A 21,808-nucleotide genomic window follows, 5' to 3' on the forward strand; every position below is an offset into this window, starting at 1 on the left:
ATACACAGGATACTGCCTCACACCCAGTAATTCAGGCACACAGACAATTAGAAAGACCCACATTTATGTTACGAATCACAAGATGAGAACCGTTTCATCACACTTAGCTACACACAGAAAGTGCACTTAGAGGCACACAGAAAATGTCACACTACACTGAGAGCATATGGAGCTGTGAGCACATGCTAGGCTGGCAAAGCACTAAACGGTATTGATCAGATGGATAAATGCAAAGAAAACGTAGTCCAACAAGAATAAGAAACTTATGCAAAACTATACCCAAAGATTATGAAGTGTTTCTATTAGGAAGGCTTAAAAGGCATCTACAGAGCTTCTTTATGTAGCTCATTTCAAGATCCTATCACACATGCAAGCTTTTCCAGGCTCAGTTCTCTAACATTCTTAACCTGAAAGTCATATAGAGCAGTAAGGAGATTAATATATATGAGTACTCTGACTAGTATCTTGGAAGTGCAATTAATTCTGCTTTGACTTTTCTCTCGAGGCAGAGTATAAATACATTCCCACATTACAGGAAGATCTGGCAGTCAGAACTACAGTCTGTTTTCTCAACTTTTAGCTTCTCAGTCCTTTAAGGAGATACTTCCTAAAGGAAACAAAGAAACTCTGATTTATGGCAATCAGGAAGCCGCACATGCAAAAAAGCTACTGAGTAGATGAAGTTTTCTTCCACTGCCACAGATTACATTTGTCAAGATACTGTATGACATCTGTTCAGTTTGACCAAATTAGATTTAACATCACATATATTAAAGAAAGGAAGGAAAATGCAGATCAACTGAAAAATAAAGTCAGAAAATTGTAAAGGTGCAAAAGAAAGCAATTTAAATGTTCAGGTTTCCTCTAATTCTTGTTTTAACCACCTTTCTGTTGATTGATTCTACTCAAACAGCCATAATTTTCTCCTTGTATTATTGGCAATGCCTTTTCTTGGAGAAAAAGGTACGAGTACAGTGCAAGGTCCAGCATGAAATCCTCTCTTCATCTTTAGGTCACTTAATACAATCTTAAGGTAAGAGAAACCAGCACTACTCTATTCATATATTGCATCCCTACCGCATGTAACATGTCTCTTCTGCATGGCCTACATTAAGATTACAGAGGTCAGCTCCAACAGTAAAAGACTTGATTATGTCTTCATGGAGGTGCTGAAAATACTCGATCTAAATATTCTCAGGTGTTTATCCTGTTCCTAGCATTTTCAATAGCTAGTTGTAGAATAAGAGTTCAACGTTTTCCAAAGTGTCTTACCTTTCTCATATTGAAAATATTATGTAGTACTCTTTCAAGTTCTGGCTCAGCTTTTCAGCTTGTCCTCCAAAGCCAGAGAACTTCTACATAACTGGCAACAGCAGTGCTGCACTGGTAGTGAATTACGGCTAACTCCAAGAAAGAAGGCAAATGACTTAATAAACAGCTCTTTTCCAAAAGCAACTGCCTGTCCCTAATGAAGAGTTCTTCCATTATAAGGTACAGAACGTGCATTTCAACCAAAGGAACCTTGCTGGGAGGTGCCAGTGCAAGCAAAGAAAGGGGACATGACACTGGCAGCCAAAGACAAGCATATTTTCCTCTTCAGAAAATAAGCCAGTGACCGGCCAAACAAAGGAAGAGAAGTAATACCCAAAAGGTCCAAGAGTAACTTAAGAATTTCTGGCTGAATTCAGTTAGAAGAGAGAGACTCATCATTTATTAAACTATACACCAAAGAATAAAACAGCTAGAATACACAGCCTATCACATTCCTGGTTCATGCAGGGAGAAGGCATGTCAAAGTACAGCAAGTCTGCTCTAGAATATGAGTACACCAGGGCAAATTGGATTGATCAATGTTGGACTCGCAAGACAGTATTCAAAGACGCAACTGAAGTCGTCATCTTTATTCCCAATCTACGAACAAAGCTGTACAGCTCTAAGAAAGATGGCAGCTGGCTATGCAGGACAACCAACTGTTTGCTTCAACCAGGGAATCATTTTTAGCTTTTCCAAGTAAAAGAAGTAAGCTGCCAAATATCACCTATTGTATGAACTCAATCAAAAAACCCCAGGCACGACCAAACACAGGAAGCAGGTAACAAGCTTTGCACTGGCAGCCAGTATGTTCTTTCCTGTTAGAAGATGGAGCACTCCAAGTAGTGTTTGTGGAGCCAACTGCCCTCTCCACAAACAAAAAATACAATGGTGCTCTCAGACGAAAAAAAAAATAAATAAATAAAAGCGCTGTTCAGTGACAGGGGAAGGTGAGATAAATTTTCTGCTTTTATTTAAGTGTGTTTGTGCAACAGAGTAACTGCTTCATACACATAAAACTTAAGAGTAAGGGTTGTGATGATTTGCATAAGGACATAAACCAGAAGTCAACTGTGAAACTCTGACCAGAATCTTTGAAAAAGGAAGTGTTTTTTACATGATCAGCAACCACCTGAAGAGCGTTTGCAGAACTTCTAAGCTAGCTGTTGCTGTATTCTTTAAATTACTTCAATAAAAAAGAGCTTAAAACCCCCGAGTTTCTTAGCCCCAACAATGGGGGCAATCAAGCTGATACTTAAGTAAAGGAAGAACATTTTATCATTTTTTTCCATATCATCCCTTGGTAAGATTTCTTTCTTGTCCCAGCCACCAAGAAAAACAGTATTCAAGGTGATGTGCAAAGATATAAGTAAAATAAATACTAGTAATAGTGTAACTTTTATTCTCATCATTTAGAAACTGGAAAAAGCTCCCCCCCTCCTTTGCAACCCAAAGCCTCTTGACTGAAATTAATAGGAGAAAGCTACTCCATTATTTCCCAAAATAACAAAACGAGGAAAGATTAAATTTAACTGCTGCTTTAGTACACAAAAGACTCTAAAACGCAGTAATATTATTACAATGTTTCTTTAAAAAAATCATTATTGTCATTTTCATCCTACCACTACATAGTAGGCAATAAGGAAATTACAGCAAACTGTATCCTATATCACACGTAGAATACGTGAGCAGATCAAAGTGGCTCATTTTCATCAGATTAGTTTTTGGATCAGCTTAATTCTCATCTCCTTTCTTCGTTCATCCCCTGACCACAATGCCCTAAGTCTTCTTAAAGATTCAACTGAAAACAAAATTCTCTTCAACCACCCAGAGAAATTTCACCATGAAAATTTTACATTTCTGTATTATAGGAGGGTTTTCAAATACAGATCATTACAGTTATTAGCTCTTTTTTTCCCTATTCACTAGAAAACTATGGGTGCATTATGAGTGTTTTAATTTGGACCGCAAGTGCACTTTTGAAGCAACTCTCCCAATTATTGCCACTTACTGCTTTTTGGTTCATATTGTTTAGCACGGGAGCTAAAGGGAACTTTCCCTTTTAGAACAGGCTAAATTGGAATATGAACTTCAAGAGCATACCTACTGCACTCCTGTACTGCAATCCAAGCACACATAAGCATTCAGTCCATAGGACGTCATTAGAAGTAATCCAAAGAAAATACCCCTGAAGTATGTATATTGTGCGTGTCAGGTCCACAGTGTCAACTGCTCCACTCTACAGCCATCCTTCCAGAGGTCAATGCTATTTGCTAATGTATTAGTAGATCAAACTTAAAGTTGGCTTCATAAAACTGGGCAATTAAATTAATACCAGCAATGAAAAGGAATCTTTAATGAGTCATGTGTCAAGTATTAAACTTCAGCTGCACTTTCACCGTATTGTTCTAAAAGGGATATAAGTAGTGGCAATCAGAAGACCATTGTTTGCCAGCTGATGGTCTCAGCAAAAATGCCTTCGGATAGAACATTAGCTAAGCTTTTAAGAGCAAGTACTTGGCAATCCTGAGATCCAATAAAAAAGCATAGCTCTAGACTTCCAAAGTCATTAATTTGGTTAAGTTCCATTAACACTAGTACAAGAAGTAAAACCCCTAGTAACTTGGGAAATCGCAAACATTTTTTTTTCATTAGATTGACTAAGGACTTTGTATCATTCTTAAGTCTTCCTTTTTTCTCCTCCATGTCCAACACATCCTATACTACAGAGGAAGACCTGATCTGTCCATTTCTGAGTATTACAATTCCATGTAAAATTACACTGGATGTGTATATACTTATATGTATACACACACACCCCAAAATAAATACATACTCACTTTTGGTCAAGAACAATGCCAAAGAACAACTACATGAAATGTATATAAAATAATAAAAATTTAGGCCTGGGTTTCACATGTGTAGTAAGGTTCAGGCATCCGTCGTCCCTCCTTTATCTGGCCACCCATTGCTGCTGCAGTGCTACCACTTTCTGTGTCCAGCAACATAGATTGGACAGGCCCACAGTGAATCATTCAGTTTTCCTGATCCCATTCACCAAATGGCTTTATAAACCTCTGTGATGACAAAGGCCAGAAGCAGCAGAGTAGGCACAGGGGATATAGCAGGCACATCTCTTGGGGGATAGGCTGGATTGGAGAATTTCACTGCTGTCAAAGGAGTATATTTTCCAAGTCTTTGTTAGAAAAAAACAGTAAGTCAGGATGGACAACGGACTGTGTATTGGCTTTTAGTTTTGTCTGGATTAATTAATTCTAGACAAGAATTGAAAATTCCATTATGAGTCACTGGAAAGTACTTTATACGGTGAAACACTGGCACAGGTTGCCCAGAGAGATGGTACATGCTCCATCCCTGGAAATGTCCAAGATAAAGTGCGATGGGGCTCTGAGCAACCCAGTCCAGTTGAAGGTGTCCCTGCTCATCACAGAGGGGTTCAACTAGATGACCTTTAAAGGTCCCTTCCATCCCAAACTATTCTATGATTCTATATGGGATACCATAGCCTACAAGAGAAATAAAGATTCCTGGTGATTTTATTATCCCTTAGCATATATTGATTCAAAATTAAGTATTTTCTGTCCTTGTCTTGTTTTGTTTCATTCTGAGGTGTTTTACCAATTTTTTTACAATATATTTTATGACAACTTTGTATTTCCATATTCCAGCTAAAAAGAATCAAAGAATTAAGTTTATTCATTTTCAATACATTTTGAAATAAACATCTGCATAATTACATTTGAAATAACAAGTTACAGCCTACATTTGCCATAAACTATTTTGAAAGCTTACATTAAATATAAATATTTCTCAAGCATGAAAGAAAGTCAAGTAAGTGCTTTTGCGGAACCATCTGCCTCAATACCTGAAACAAGAGTTTGCTGATTTTCTAAGCCAGTTTCTAATCATAGTAATCCTCTGTGGGAACGGAGTGAATACTTCCTTCATTTTGATGTATTTAAAACTCTCTGTCCATTGTCTACCTACTTAAATTTTAGAAGCCAACTGGGAATCTAAAAGGGAGGAAAGCTATTTCTTTTCCTCCAATTTAAATAACCAAAAAGAAGATTAAATTTTCCAAGTCTTAAGTCTAAAGGATATAGTAACCAGAACTATCCAATTAATTCACTAGCTACAGGGGAAAAAAAACCCTACACTTTTGTTTAATGATTAGCTTTAAGCATACAACATGTTTTGACCAGCTTTTACTTTAGGAAGCTTATATATTTTAATTGGATTTAAACTTCCACCCATATACAAAACCAATGAATTTAAAAATATTAAAAGTTGTTGGAATTAATACAATATTGGTAAGACATTGATTTAAGTTATTAAAAAGGAGATACAAAGCTAAACTCTGTCATAGCTGAGCTGCACCATATCCATTTACAAATATGCACTGCACCAATTATTAGCTTAACAGAACGTAGCTCAGCGCAACGTTGTTCTGCATACTGCTCCAGCTTTCTAAATACTGCAGCATAAAAGAACAGAGAAGACAATTATGTACTAATAAGTCTAATGTAGTTTGCAAATACTGATTGTAAATTAACAAGATGCATCTGTGCTTGTTTTAATAAATCTGATAATATATTATTATTATGCGTTATTTCATTAACTACTTTTCTATTTAATGCTAAAACATTCATGATGAGTTGTTCTTCCTCCTTTATTCAGTGAAGTACTACAATAAACTAAAGATTTTTCCTGTTCTGTTCCTCAAAATGAATTATATCCCTAAAAGGTGGAAAGTGAATAATACAGCAAAATACCATACGGTCAACTTACCACTGCCACGGCATCACTAGAAAGAACGGCTTTGACATCCAGCACTGTATAGTAAGCTATATTGGTCATAATATAGATAACAGTCACAATTGGCATAGACACTGCAATAGCTAGTGGCAAATTCCTGTAAGACAAATAAAAAAAACAAACGAACAAAAAAAAACACACCACAACCCAGGAAAAAAAAAATCCATTAATAACAAAATAAATTTATTTATTTGCATCGTTTACCTTGAAGATAAAAGATATTAAGACAGAATAAAGATTTCAAAATATGTATCTCTGGAACACTTCGGTTTCTTTTGAAATTAGAAATTCCAATGTAGAATATGGAAAAAAATATTTTTTTTGCAATAACATAAAACCTAAATTATGTGTAAAAAGGGATTCTACACAGCTGCTCTTCAAGCACCCTAAGTTCAGGGTTTCCAGATCAGTAATAAGAGCCTACAAATTTACATGCTTTAAATTATTTCTACTGGCTGTGTTAATGACGACATCTAGAATGCAAAGGGGCAGAAATAGGAGTCACTGCGCTCATTCTCCCTGAAGAATGCTGCTGTTCTTGCACCTACTTCTAGAACACTAAACCAAACCAAACCCCTGATCTCATCTGCACTCACCACTGCAGAGAGTAAACTAATTGGGCTGCATAACTGCAGAAAGTAGAGATGCAGAGGGCAGATCCAAATTGCTACACAGCTGTGAATCTCTGGATGTGGTGTATCTTACTAGCAAACACATGTCTAGAGAGTAATAAAAAAAAAAGTCAAGAGTAACACGAAAACACTTAAAACCTCTAGATGTAAACAGATAAGACAATTTTAAGCTGAGATAAACTCACAGCCCTGAGTCTGCAGCTCCACGGAGAGTAACACTGCTGAGCACAAGCAAAGGCAAACTTTTAATTTTAGGCTTTGGCTTTTCTCAGCCTTTTTTTTTCTCCAAAGCTTGCAGGGATATTCAAATGTCTCAAGAGGGAAAGCAGAAGTGAGAGCATTACTCTTGCATTTGCGCAGTTTGAAATCAAACATGACATGCTGACATTTGCCATGTTTTCCAATAACAAAAACCAAAACAAACCAAACCATCACCAAAGCAGAAAAACGAAATGCACTTTGGAAGTTTCCTCAAAAATCTCCTGAAGCCCAGAACTCCAGCTGGGTCTGTCAGATGCTGTGGAAGTAGAAAAACAAACACACACCACACCCCTTCCATATAAATCAGTAAATTAGTAACTGGGAGTTCTGACTCTGCTTCCAGGTTGCACACTCACAGTAAAACATCTGTGAACCTCAGTGCAGAGAAGAAACAGAATTAGAAACCACTTACAAATTAATTCAGAAATGTTACACAATGTAACAAAAATCTGAAATGGCATCTTAAGGACTTTGCATCACCCAAGATTAAAGCCAAGGGACGATTTCAAATTTAACTTGTGGATTACAACTTTTGACTGGACAAGCATGAGGGCACTATCAATCAAGTGAATATGAAAAATATGTAATTCTTGGAGTAATTTTATAGAAGTCTGGAACATCTCGTTATTCCTAATAACTGTCAATGTAGAAAGCTGAAATCTGAAGTTCACTTTATCAACCACAATTGTTACCAAGAATGAAGCTGGTATTAGGTAGTGATGCCTATGAATAGCAAATGAATCTAAAGAAATTTTCATCAGCTAAACATCCTGCAAGAAAAATTATTTTTCAAAACAATACATGAAATTCAGTCTGACTAAAAATAGCTATTTTTAGAGTTAAAATATTTATCTGCTATTTTATCTTTTTAATAGATAACTTCCCTGGTTAAATAAATGCGCAGCATAGAACTCAGGGGTAACAGAACAAAAGTCAAAATCAGTTGGGAGAATTGAAAAAAATCTCTATTCCATTCTTTATCTTTCAGTTGTAGCAATCTGAGCTGTTGCTTATAATAGGAAGTAAAAACGATCAAATGGGATTCTATTTTTAACATAAAAGGCATCTGCTTACAGACTCCCGACTGAACAGATTAGTCAGTCACACTTTTAAAGCATAAATTCATGGAAAGGATAACATTCTTAAATATGAAATCAGAACTATTGCACAGATAAACACAGCACAGACTACACTTATGTAACTGTTTCACTCCAATATTAACACCTGTTTTACTTAATACTAGCAACATCTTGAACTTCTGAAAGCTTATCAAGCATTGAATACAGCATCCTGCAATCCTCTGACTTATTTATTCTTTTTATTCTTTTTTTTAATGTGGTTTAAAACTAGTAAATCTTTGCTGGTAGTTGTTCACAGCCTTACCATCTAAGTATAGAGCAGTTCTACTCAGTTCTATATAGGCTGAGAACTTATTAGTGAAAGACAGCCACAAAACAGCAACTTGGTAACTATCCGGGTTTAGAAAGCCCAAATCATTTACCTTTCTGGGTTTTTGATCTCTTCTGTTACAAAATTGAGCGTATCCCAACCAGAGTAAGAAAACAAGGCAGAATAGAGTGCGAGGGAAATGTCTCCAATATCAAAAGAGGACCCCTCAAAAGAGTTCTCAAAGTGCGATGAATGTCCTGTATATGGGAGAGACACAGTGAAGTACAGGATAATAAAATACAGCAAGTAATTTTTTTCAATTTGGCACACAAATACAAAAAACCTCAGAAACTCTAATTCCTTTAAAGCTGCTTATTAAGCCTTTTTTCCAATTTTACTCTGTGCTTCAGTCATTAGAATAAGCATGGCATTTAAACTACTAAAAATTATGCTTTGTGGATGATACTGTTCTATAATTAAACACCTATTTTGTCCACAATGGCACAAAAAATTCAGGAACATTAAGTTCAGACTAAGCTAGAAACAACTGGCAATGACAGCACTGAGGCTAAGGGTATCTTTTATAACACATCCATTTATAAAATAATCCACTCTATCCTTCTATATCCTTTTAAATTTTCTAAGTGAATGTTTAAGTTTTAGGTATTAAAAATGGAAAACAATATACAATTAACAGAACATAAGATATTATTGCTACTTAAGATAAAATTTTCCTAAGGTAGGAGAAAAAGTGTATGTTTTTTTGCACCAGTATTTGTGAGAACTTGTGTCATCTTTTGACTTTAAGCAAGTCAAGACAAGGTCACCAATGGCAGTTTTATATATTCAGACTATTTTACACACACACACACACACACACACACAGAGTAACTCCAAAACATGCCCAGTATGTTTTGGAACATCCTGAAACATTTGGATTTCATCAAAACTGGCCAGTGCAAATATCTGAGGCCTCTAAAATATCTTCTTTCTCTTTTTTATCCTAATCAGACATTGCTATTCCCTTGGCACAGACATAGGCACAGTAACTGCTGAGTTAGAAACAGAAAAGGGAGACAATGTCAAGGAAATTAGTAGTGAACAAGCTCACTATCGACAAAACAAGGGACGGGCAGATGTGCTAAGGAGTTAACACTCCAGCATGATGCTCACATATGCATATTCTTGTTGCATTCACAATAATTACCTTGCCCATGGACTTTCAACAATAATTGGTTAGAGCAAAGGACACAAATTGCCAGATTGCCAGGGAAAGGCCTTTATGGCAGGTCTGAAAGCTGGGTAACTTTTTTTAAGCTAACACACCAATAAATTCTCCCCAAAGGAAGGGCTATGAACAAAACTAAGTTCAGAATTCCTCTAACTTGAAGGCACAATGTCCAATACACACAGATAAAAAAAAAAAAAAAAAAAATCCACACCCCCAGCAACTTTATAATTCTCAATAGCTATAATAAAACTCAGGATTTGAGCAAAACTGTGTTGTTTCACAAATTGACTTAGACATTCTTACAAAACTATGTTTACTTCAAGTTCAGTCACTTTCAGACTTGCACAAAATTAATTCTGTAAGAAAAAAATTCAGTTGATCTTGTTGTAAAGTAGTGTGTTCCTTGCAGAAGTTTACAGCTTTCTCTGCTCCCATTGTATTTTGCTATCTCTGTATTTTGCCATTTTCATTTCCTTTATTATTCCATACTGCAGGCTGTAAATTGCACAACACTGCTGAGCAATCAGTTATCTTCTTCTACCCAGTTCAAAGTCAACTGAGGTACGATAGCTTCTCATGATACAGTATCATGATAATGCCTAACATTGGTATTATTGGTGTTTTCAAAGTGGTTATAGTATGCTTGTACTGAGGCATTTGATAACACATACAAAGGAATTTTACAGTCTTTAGACCAGTTACTCAGTTTAATTGATAAATACAAACCTTTGCTTTCATTTAAAAGCTTACCCTGGCATATTTTAACAAGTCCAGTTATGATGATGACAATAAGTGCAGTGACTTTAGCATAAGTAAATATATCCTGCACCCGTGTTCCCCATTTAACATAGGCACAATTTATAAATGTTAGAAGACCTAGGGGAAAAAAAAAAAAAGAAAAAGAAAAAAGAAGAGACTATTTGAACAACATTCAGTTTAATTCATTTTTCAAAGATTTTAAATTATAATCTAAATATGGACTTACCTGTTACACTAATACTTAAGTTAAACTAAGCAAAATACACTGGTACTGAAAACACACTGGTTTAAACAAAACCTTAGGAAACAGATGTTCTAAAGATTCATAACACACAGTTTCAAAAGATGGAAGGAAAGACCTTCCCATTCTCTGATTATACGCCCATTTTGCCTAATGTTACCCCGATCAGCTGCCCTCTGCAACTATCCTGAAGCTAAAGAAACAATTACATTAAATTATTAATTTAAATTTATCAATATTGTTCTGATAAATGAAACATTATCTAGAAATTCCTTTAGGCAAATATTAAAATAGTGTGTGAAAAGTTTTTTGTGCTTCCTTGTTAGTCAGAGGATGAGTTCAACATCCATGGAGTATTTGCATTATTGAATATGGTCACAGGCAATTCAATACTCTTTTCCAGTTGTATTAAACTGTATTACTAAGTGAGGTTAGAACAGATCTGACCAAATAACAAATGCTTTACAGCTAATGCAACATTTATCTGGATTTTTAATAACTGAGCAATAATAAGTATTCTGAATATATTCCCCCCTCTATCCCAAAATAAATCAGTGTCAGTCCTATTTCACAAGATTGCAACGGAACTTGAAGTCAGACTTTCAGATTTCACAAATGTTTTAGTAACAGTGATTGACTCAACTTACTCTTATGATCAACTTCCCCAATAAACACTTTTCAAGCTGTTGTTGAAATACACTGGTCTTATGGCTCTCAACATTCTGCTTTTGCATTTATTACTTTTTCCTCAAGTGGAGAGCCAGACAACTTCTGCCTGAACTCAAATGCTGAATATTGAACAGGATTCAGTATCTTCAGTATTCTTTATTGAACAAAATACTAATTCAGTGCATTTTTTTCTTATCCAGATTATCATTACATTATTGATTCCAACCCAGAAGTTTAAATATTTTCCACAAATATCTTTTTTTAAATCTAGCTAGTAAAAAAGTGGTTATATTCTACTGTACTTTTTATGTCCAAACAATTTTCTTGTACTACATATTTTAAATATGCATATAAATAAAACCTAAACTTGATTGTTTAAGGAGTAAGGTAGTAGCAACATTAGGAAGAAGTTTTTCACTGTGAGGGTGGTAAGGCACTGGAACAGGTTGCCCTGAGAGGTTGTTGAGGCCCCATCCCTGGAGGTGTTCAAGACCAGGCTGGACGTGGCCTTGGGCAACCTGGTCTAGTGGGAGGTGTCCCTGCCTATGGCAAGGGGGTTGGAACTCTATGATCTTCAAGGTCCCTTCCAACCTAAACCATTCTATGATTCTTTGATTCTATGAAATCAAAATTAAATGAAAAGATGTGATAAATTAGTTCCTTTCCCATAATCCAAGAATAATGTGATACTATTAAGATAAAATGTACTTAGCACAGTTACCAAATAGAAAAGTAATAATCGCAAAAAGATAACAAAAGAAAGGTAATGATCTCAAAACCATGGCACTAGCATACTAGACAGTCCGGCCAAGTGGAATAGCTGAACGAGATTCCACTGAGCTTGGCAAGATGAGGGGAAAAAAACAGTTATATCAAATTTCAAAAGTCAGGACTGCTGCAGCTCCCAAAGAGCCCTCAGGAAACAAACAACTCTGCTTGCTCTTCAGTATTAATGGCTGGTATTATCCATAGAGTATTTGCTCACAGGGTTTATTTTGGATATTATTTTTTAAAGCAAATTTCATTGGAAGCAATTATTATTAACTCGTTATTTTAGTGAGTTAGGGCTTGGTCTCTACTTCAGATGAGATGCTACTCTGTCTCTAATATCTTGAAAGAAAAAAAAAAAAGATAATTAAGAATCTGAACAAGCCACACCCATCTCTCTTTTCCTGAAATTATTCTCTCATGTTTTCTTCAACTTAATTATCATTTAGCTACTTAAATTTCCTGAAAACTGTCAAGTTTAGTTCTGCAGCACCAGCCACCACCCTCATTTTCAAAATGAGTAACAAAATAATTCTGTATAACACTGAGACTGATCTCCAACTAGATCTAGCATTGTTATTACTACAGTTAAAAAAAAAAAAAGAAAGAAACCCCATAACAAACCCACCCATTCTCACATACAATACCTAACCAATGTTCAGAATTCCACTTCCAGCAACTTCATTAATGAAGTATTGATTGTATCCACAGATAAGGATTTGACACACAACATCAGCCCTGCCAGGCCAGGGAGAAGCGTAGGCTTTAACAGGGAGAGCTAAATGAAGTTGAAGAGCAGGGATGAGAATCTCAGCACTGACAACTGGAGCAGGGCAGAACAAGCATTTAAACCATAAAATGGAGCATTAAAGTAAGTTGTTCCACCTACATGATGAGAGTGATCTTACCGTCAAATATCTCCACTAAAGAAAATGGTGCTAAATCCCCTCTCTTAGCAGCAAATGTAGAGGACATCACATTGTGTTTCTACATCTACTGTGTAACAATTTTAATTGAATCACTTTGTCTTGATATCTTGCTTTTTGATAAACTGCTTTTTATAAGGGCTAACTCCCCTCAGATGTGAGATACCTTAAATGGAAGAGCAGATTCCCCTGCACTCCTGAACGTGTGCCAAGATACCTTGGGACAGTATCTGCTTAAGGAATGTGAACATGATGTTACAGGTCCTTCATTTCGTTCCTGAAGATGTCACAACAAAATGTGGATACGCGTTTGGAAGGATGGAGGAAGATGGAGGGAACAGAACCAAGTAAGACGACAGGTTTTTTTGGAAGAAGTTTGTTATTATTCTTCCCACCACCTGGACCAGCACATTAGTGCTTTCCCAACAGTAACAAATTAACTTACAAAAATGGAAGGGGAAGCTATAATGTTCACAGCTAGTTACAGAGGTCAAATATTTGAAACACACACTACTGCTCTCTCTGCCTTTGCCCTCTCTTCTAGTCCTACACAGACAACTGTAATAAAGAACATCAGAGCTATTTCAGTGGGCTCCATGTTGCCTCAAAAAAGAACCAGCTAGGAGCAGCGCACCTCCTCCCTGAAGCATATTGTTAGCAGTAAAAAAAGCCCATTCTCTATTAGCCTTATAAGTGCATCAGATCAAGAGGGATGGCAGACTCCACAGCACACAGCAACAGTGATCAGTACACAATGAAGGATGGCTATACAGACTTTCTGAAATATACTCTTCGCTGCTCACTGGAAACGTAAAATATATATATAAACACTTTCAATAGGAAATACCTAAAATTAAATAAGACACACAGAGTACAATCACACAGTTTCATTCTTTTGATACAACAGAACAGTCCTGCTTTGAAGCACGTGGACATTTATTCCTCTATTTTGACTAACAGAGCTGGCTATCTGATTACAAACACTTCAATGTTTTATGTGCACAGAAAATTTGCACTTTCTAACCAGCTTTACAACAGGTACTGCTGTACTGATGTTGCAATTAATCACAAGCATAAAGAATAATCTTGAATGAATGGTCTTTTGAAACCTGACCAGAGTAATTACTTAAGCATGTCTACATTGAGAAGCTATTGTAAAATAAATTACAGCAAAATTTATAGCATAAGAGGTACTCTGCAACAACTCTTAGACCACACCAAGAGTATCTTGAGGTTTGATTTAATATACCTCTCTGGGAAAAAAAAACTTTTTCTCCCATTTTTGCCATGTAAGTAAACTTGGAAGAGTTAAATACCTTGTTCTGCTGTTAAATGAGAAAATGGTAATTCACTGAATACCTGCAAGTTGTTCATGTGCTGGAAATTATTCTTTTCCCCACTGTAACTCAAACCATTGCAGATTCAGTATGCAACAACTCTGGGACTTGGTAGGATTCGTTTTAATAAAAATTTACTCTGGATAAAAAAATTAACATTGTAAATTTCAAGAAATACTTACATTCACAAGCAGCTGCTATGAGACGGCAAGCCAAATATGGAGGATCACAAGAAGGGAAGAAAGGTTGAACTATGTAGTTAGCAAAGGTGATGGCAATAATCGCCTGACTAGTTGGCTCAACAATTAGGAGTGAGGTCCACAAACGAATAAAAGCAATGAAGCTCCCAAAAGACTCCAAGATATATGCGTAGCTGGCTCCTGACTTCGTAATAGTGGTTCCAAGTTCAGCGTAGCAGAGAGCTCCAAAGACTGAAAAAATCCCTCCGATTGCCCAAATTATTAGAGACAATCCATAAGATTTGCTGTAGATGAGAACTCCTTTGGGAGAGACAAAGATACCTGAACCAATCATATTGCCTACTATAAGGCTTATCCCATTTATCAAAGATATTTCTTTCTTCAGTTGCAATGTATTTTGGTTTCCATCCTGCATTTCACAGCTGTCACTTGGATCTGTCCTGTCTGATTTATTGACGGGGCTGTATTCAGCCAGTGAACTATGCGACTTCGTACAATCTGTCCTTTCTCCCATTGTGGAAAGACTCTGAATTCTCCACGACTCCAAATCACAATCTAAAACAAAATATAGACAGCTGAAATAATTATAACTCTTTTTTATCTCAGAATTTCTTGCCAAATCTTCTTTCCACCTTTTTACCCAATGATTTACAAATTTAAATTGAGGAATTCCCTTTTGTCGCTTCACGTTTTCTTACACGAAGGTAAATTCATGCATAGTTAAAATAAACAGAAAAACCAACACAGAGCAAGAGACAAATTCCAATATAACTTAAGCTGAGAAAGGAACTTCTACCTTTAGAAAAAAAAAACAAAACAAAACACAAACAACAAACACAAACAAAACCATAGGAAGGACAGAATTAAGGAATTCCAATGTTGAAAAGGAAGAAAGAACAGATAGAAGCAAAGTGAGGTGATATCGAAAAGCAAGCACTGTAAGACCAAGCTGGAAGTTCTACACATGAACCTAGATTTATTGCAGTACTAAAAAAAATAAGCAAATTCTTGTACTGACACATGTAAGTTATGAGTGATCTAGTAACAGGGTTGCACATGTTATTAATGCAGTGTGGGCTCTCGCTAAGGGCAATATGAATAGATACTTACTCCAGAATCCCCCATACTACAGTTCACTCCCTCCCGCCTCCCCAAAACTGTTCCTAGTGCCCACTGCCTCATTTCTTGGAGTTGTCTAAGAGTGCAGGCTGTACATGAAAAAAAAAAAAAAAAAATCACAGTCGTTTCGATCCAAATTCCTCCATTAACAACTGTATTTAACAGTACCTAAGAACACAGAAATGAAATAAACTTTTTCCGCTGCTCCAGAATTGACCATTTGGGAGAGAGCCACCTTCTTCTCAAGTCTCCAGCAAATTCTCCCATGCCTTCCAAAAGCAAGTTACTGCTAAAACATTTATTAGCACAAGAATATACTGATAATTAGCACTAATTCTGAATAAAACTCATTTTATAGAAGTTCAAGTAAGAAATAATCGATTCAAGGAACAATCTTGTATGGAAAACAGCTTAAATTGCAAATGTACCTTTGATTACTAGGTTACCAGCTGCATAAAGAATAGGCCCTACATAATTGCCAGAACGCACTACCATCCATATGCCCTGCCCCTCATTAAACACTCAGTGTATACTTCAGCCATTCACTACAGAACAGAAAAATTTAAAAGACTGGGTCAATTAGAATAAAGCAGCTGATCTTTATCGGGGGGAGAGTTTCTGCGCTTTTTTGGGATAACACTAATTTTACAAAAGGTTTTGTTATTCCAACAATAAACTTGTCAACTAAGACAATGAAAACCCTGAGTGTGGGGACTTTGAAAGGTCAGTATGCAATCACACAAACTACATATGTATCTATGCATCTAGCAACATAGGAACACACAAGGTTTTGCTCACGCAGTTACAGGGACGCCCTTCTGGAGGAAAAACTTAATAATCATATTCTTCCTTTATTATAAAACCAACACCTGTATACTACAGTACAGTAAATATGCACTAAAATAGTTTTAAAGATGTGAAAATTATATTCTTTTCAATCAATAAAAATAACTTCTACTGAAATAGAGTACAAATCATTTACTGAAGCATATTACATCATTCATCTCCAACTCATGAATCTTCTAGCTTTTTCCACATTAAAATAGAGACTGTGTGCTTTTAAATAATGTAAAATGAGTTCCTCAATCTGTTTAGTCTTAGGATGCCTTCTGATTTATTTTTGCCTCAAGATTTCAAAGAAACACTTTAAAGGCAGTTAATTACTAAATACATATTATTTATACATGAGTCAACTTCTTATCTAGTGTCACACATACATCACAAGCCATCAAATTTCACATTTCCAATTAGACTAAAAATTTTCAACCTTCCAGAAACTAAACTCTGCTATTTCAGAACTTAAAAGCTTGAGTGTTATAATGAGTATGCCCAAAACTGCAAAGGAAAACGACAGCAAATTAATCCAACCAGTTCTCCTTATTATTTACTCTTCCATCTATCTTGTGCCAAATTCATTTGCAACCACATACTGGCTGATTTTCTGTTATTGGCATAGTAGAGTTAAGTCTTCAAAAACACATGTGGCTTATGAGCTTGTAAGATTATTTGGTTTGCTTTACAAGAGAAAGTTTAGTTATTACTAAATGTATTTAGTACATAATAATTACACATTATTATTAGTGTAAATGAATATAAACTATTATAATAATCAATTACAAATACGATACACTCATCAGAAAGCATAAATGTGTAAAACAGCAGAACAAATAATCAACGTGCATGACTCCATGACTAATTTCACCATAAGATGTGGATTTAAAGAACACCTGTGACCCATAAAAATAACAACTCCAAATTAAGTCTTTTAATTTTTATTTTGACTTGGACAGGACACTAGTTACAAATGTATTTCAGAAGACAAATCACTCTCAACAAATGTCAGTGGAAAAAATAAGAATACTACAGCTATTATTATGACATCCATGACATCCGACTGCCAATTTGAAAATATGCCATGTTCATTCTCAGCCCTTCCAGCTAAAGGATAAAACTGAGTAATATGTTAATAATTGACTCATGGGTGTAAAACATCATTTTGGTGATAACTACACAGCTTTATGATTTCCTACTCCACATATCCTAATCATCATTCCCATTTCTTCCTGAACACCTTTCAAAGTACGACTTGTTCAGAAGCATAAACTCAGGCATTTTGATGATTTGATTTGATTCAAATCAATTGAATTACTCAAATTAAATCAAATCTGATGCGTTCACACACGGGCAGTTTTGCACTAAGAGTCACCATGATTTACCACATGGTCTGAAGTTCAGTACATTTAAGTACCTGTAACTATAGACCCTGTCACTGTTCAAATGCCTCCACCCCAATAAGCAGCACATGACTGCAGCTCTATACAGTTTTGTTATCGATGACCTTGACTGTTTTGTGCCCTACTCTACTCTACACAGGAAAGAACTACCACAATATCTTTCAACCTAGCTTGTTTTGTCCCCCGATACTCTTTCTTCCTCTCCGAGTCTGTTTTTGTTATTCCCAACTTCAGGTATCTGCTGACAACTAGGATTTGCATGAAGGTGTGTGCAACAGCTCACTCAAGATTTGGCATTTCATTCTCTTCTCTAACCTTGTTTGGTTTATAGCCTTTAAGCCTTAAGGGCAGGAATTGTTATTTGCCTGAGTCGCATGTCTTATTACAACACCTCTATGACAGAAAAAAAAAAAAAAAACTATTGGCAGGTTTTTTCCTACAAGCACTTCACTTAATCTTAACCGGTACTAAACTCAGCAGCTTTGACCAACTGAAAAAAAATACAAAGGAAGAGGGCGAGCAGAGACTAGAGAAAACTGAAACTATGTCAAGATTAGCAATATAAAGAAAAAACCACATATATTAAAATCCATGATTCTGTCACATGACCATTACTCCTGTGGAAACAGAAGACAGGCTTGTAAGAGAAGAACCAGAGAGGAATAGCGTATATTTTCTAACATACAGCAATCCTGTAATACTGTAGCTAAAACCACTGTTAGAATGGTCTCTAATGCTGCCCAAGCCTTGCCACAGGACTGCTATGGCTAATTCAGGCTTATGCCATCACACAAGCTAACACGTGGATTTCCTCATCGCTCACCCTTGTGCAATACAAAGTCTTAAACTCTTTTTTTTTGCTGATTGTTGCAGCTTTGAGGAATCTTTTTGCTGATATGCGTAAGATTTTTTTACTGAAATGACACTGCCGTTGATATAGAAAGCTTTGATATGAAACCAGGACAGAGTGACCTGAAACTAGGATCACTTCATTGTCCCACTAAAAATATATGTTCTGATAAAGCCTATCACACTTTGGCCATGTACCAAAGGAGCTAACGAAGGTTAATGTGCAGTTAGCAAAGCACTAACACTGCATTACAGGATGGCCCTCCTTTAAGAGGAGGGAAAGAGGAACCATCTGCCAAGATCCCCTCTCTCCCACTGAGCAGGACAGCAGCTGACCTGTCATTTGTTCAACCTGGGGTGAACCTGCAAGCGGGTTAATGACCGATGTGAAATACCAAACTGCTAAAAGCTTACTATGTTTTGCTATAGACATCAGCTGCTCATTAGCAAAAATTCCTAATGTTCTTGCCTCTGTCTTCTGCAGTTATCTTGATTGCATAAAACATTTATTGTTGTAACATAGCTTTACATACATACTTTGACTATTCACCTATACCAGCTGTAAACTCCTATTCCTGAACACAAGGATTGGCCCATTGGGTAAGAGTCAAGATTGCCCTACACAAGCAAACAGCATGAAAGACTTCAGGGAGTTAAGCCACAAATAGAGCAAAGGTTGTAAGTCCCAGAAATGCCTATTCCTTGCAACGTATATATTTAGGCACCTCACAGTCTGAACATTTAAGTGGGAAAGGCTTAGAGTTTGTCTAGTATGCATTCTTCCTATTTCTGGTGAGAGAAGAATCACTTCCCTGCCATACATACAGTTAGCAAACAGGAAACCATTGCAACAAAAGCAATTCCCAATGTAAAGATCTAATCTGTTCAACCAAGTCTTTTGTGCTCGCATACACAAACACGCCATCTTTAGCACTATAAAAATACCCATAAACCTTTAACCAAATAGAACTGGTTGCAACATCCATTTTTTAAAGAAGGACAAGGCGTGTTTATCATGTAAAAAGGTATGAAAGAGAAGTTACTGTGTCAGTTATTCACTTGATAGTGGATTGGTGATGGCAATAAGTCCTGACTATACACACCTGTGACACAGCTGCACAAGAGACGTTCAGCAAACACATATACTATCCACATGTTCAGACAAATCCTGAATAAGACTATGAACATTAAATGAGGGAAAGAACTGTAATCAGCTCACAAATAGATATTCAGTTACAATGTCTCAGAAACTTTTCAAAACTTCGTAAAGTACCAATCCTAGACAAATCCACCTCAGTAATATTAACCTAGATTTTAAACCAAGTCACTTTAAAGTCAGGGAACTGTGCTAGCTACAAGTGGAAAAAAACATGCCATTATATCCTTCACACTTCTAATTTATTTTTATATTTCCAAGGGAAAAAATAGAAGCAAGCTCACAACAACAGACTTTGTGTAGACTTGATTTAGACAGAAGTGAGGTTGGGAGTGCACGAAGCAGCTGCAATGAGAGGAACATCTGGTGAAATTTATACAGTAAGACCCAGGTAAAGACAGAAGGGACAACAGTAAGAGTTTGTTAAAATAATTTATCTTATTTTTTATGCTGGGGCACAAGAGTGGAGCTAAAAAATGGGAAAAGCAATGTCAGAAGGCACACGCTTACCTACATATCTGTACCCACACGTCACACCCAATCAGACTGCATTTAATACATGTCACTTAAAAAAAACAACACATAAACAATCAAAATCACTCCCAAATGCCAGTAAGCAAAGATATGCTCCCCTGGGAGTATTGCAAAACCCACTCCAGTGCCCCGCCATAGCTGGTTAACAGAGCAGTTCTAATTACGGGCACCCGCCACCAAAAAAAACATCCTGTTAAAACCCCGTACCCGCTCGCTGCCAAACTACATAAAACACGTGGCTCCAGAAAAGCCACCCCTGAAAGTCGCGATGGGCACGACACGACGGGGTGTCGCCGGCGGGAACGGCGTGAGGAGACCCCCGGCACTCAGACTCCCGCCGCCGCGGGGGCGAGGGATTTGGGGTCATTTCGCCCCTCGGTGGCCGCTCCTCCCTCCTCAAGCGGTGATTACCCTGTTTTGTTTTTTTTTTTTTTTTTCATAAAATAAAGGAGGTTCCGGCATATTTCACGCCTCCTGGACAGCCCCGGGCGGGAAGCGGCTGCCCCGCGCCTCAGGGCTGAGGCGGACGCCTCAGCCCTGAGGCGCGGGGCAGCCGCTTCCCGCCCGGGGCTGTCAGGGCTGAGGTACCCGCAGGTGGTGCCGCTGAGACGCCCTTTAAAAAACAAAAATAAACACACGGCATTTGTCGCGCTGCCACCCCGCACACCTGCAGCCGGATTCGAGGCGCCCAGCCCCGGATGCTATAGGGGGGAGGCGGAGGCGCGGAAAGAGACGCCGGAAACCTCCGCGCACGGCGTAGGCTACTCCTCCGGGGCAGCCCTCTGCGCCCAACCGGAGCTGCCCGCCTTCCCCGGCAGCCTCCCCAAAGGTTGGAAGGGTACATGGCGCCTCGCCGGTTCCCCCCCCCCCACCGCCGCCGCCTCCCCCGGGGATCCCCGCCAGACCTCTCCCCGCCGGCTGTGGCGGCGCGGGCGGCCGTCCGCCTGCCCTGCCGCGTTACCTCCGCTCCCGCCGGCCGCGCCGTTGCCTGTCCCGGGGGATGCTCGCTCGTTGCCACACGACACGTGATGGCGGCCGCTCCGCCCCGCCCCACGGCCCCGGGCCCGCTGCCGTCGCCTCCCCCCACCCCTCCCCGGCAGGAAACCGCCGCTGCCTCCCTTTTCGTCTGCCTGAGGGAGACGCCGCGGGGCCCGGCCTCCCGCCCGCTTTACCTCAGCCCCGCCGCGCCCTGAGGGTGAGGAGAGCGGCGAGCTCGGAATGGGCGACCGCTTCCCCCGCCTCCTCCGGGCCGGGAACCATCCTTCCCCTTTTCCTCAGGCACAAGATGGAGAAGAGGCTTCGCGTTGACGGTACGAAAACGGCGCCTTTTCCCACCCCGGGCTCCCTGAGGGAGCC

At 38.0% G+C, this 21,808-nt stretch overlaps 1 protein-coding gene across 1 annotated transcript in view; it reads right to left on the reverse strand.

Annotated features, from left to right (window-relative positions):
- SLC7A6 (solute carrier family 7 member 6) overlaps nucleotides 1-21,408 on the reverse strand; it is a 30,128-nt gene extending 8,720 nt beyond the window's left edge. Inside the window, exons 1-5 of the mRNA XM_082489607.1 lie at nucleotides 21,358-21,408; nucleotides 14,543-15,115; nucleotides 10,411-10,536; nucleotides 8,542-8,686; nucleotides 6,121-6,244 (exon numbers count right to left, since the gene is read on the reverse strand). Of these exons, the coding sequence (XP_082345733.1) occupies nucleotides 6,121-6,244; nucleotides 8,542-8,686; nucleotides 10,411-10,536; nucleotides 14,543-15,074 (927 nt within the window). The 5' untranslated portion in view covers nucleotides 15,075-15,115; nucleotides 21,358-21,408. The remainder of the gene's footprint in view (nucleotides 1-6,120; nucleotides 6,245-8,541; nucleotides 8,687-10,410; nucleotides 10,537-14,542; nucleotides 15,116-21,357) is intronic.
- Between the last annotated feature and the right edge of the window lie 400 nt (nucleotides 21,409-21,808).

Source organism: Vanellus vanellus (assembly GCF_965231255.1).
Source record: "Vanellus vanellus genome assembly, chromosome: 12".
NCBI lineage: Eukaryota > Metazoa > Chordata > Aves > Charadriiformes > Charadriidae > Vanellus > Vanellus vanellus.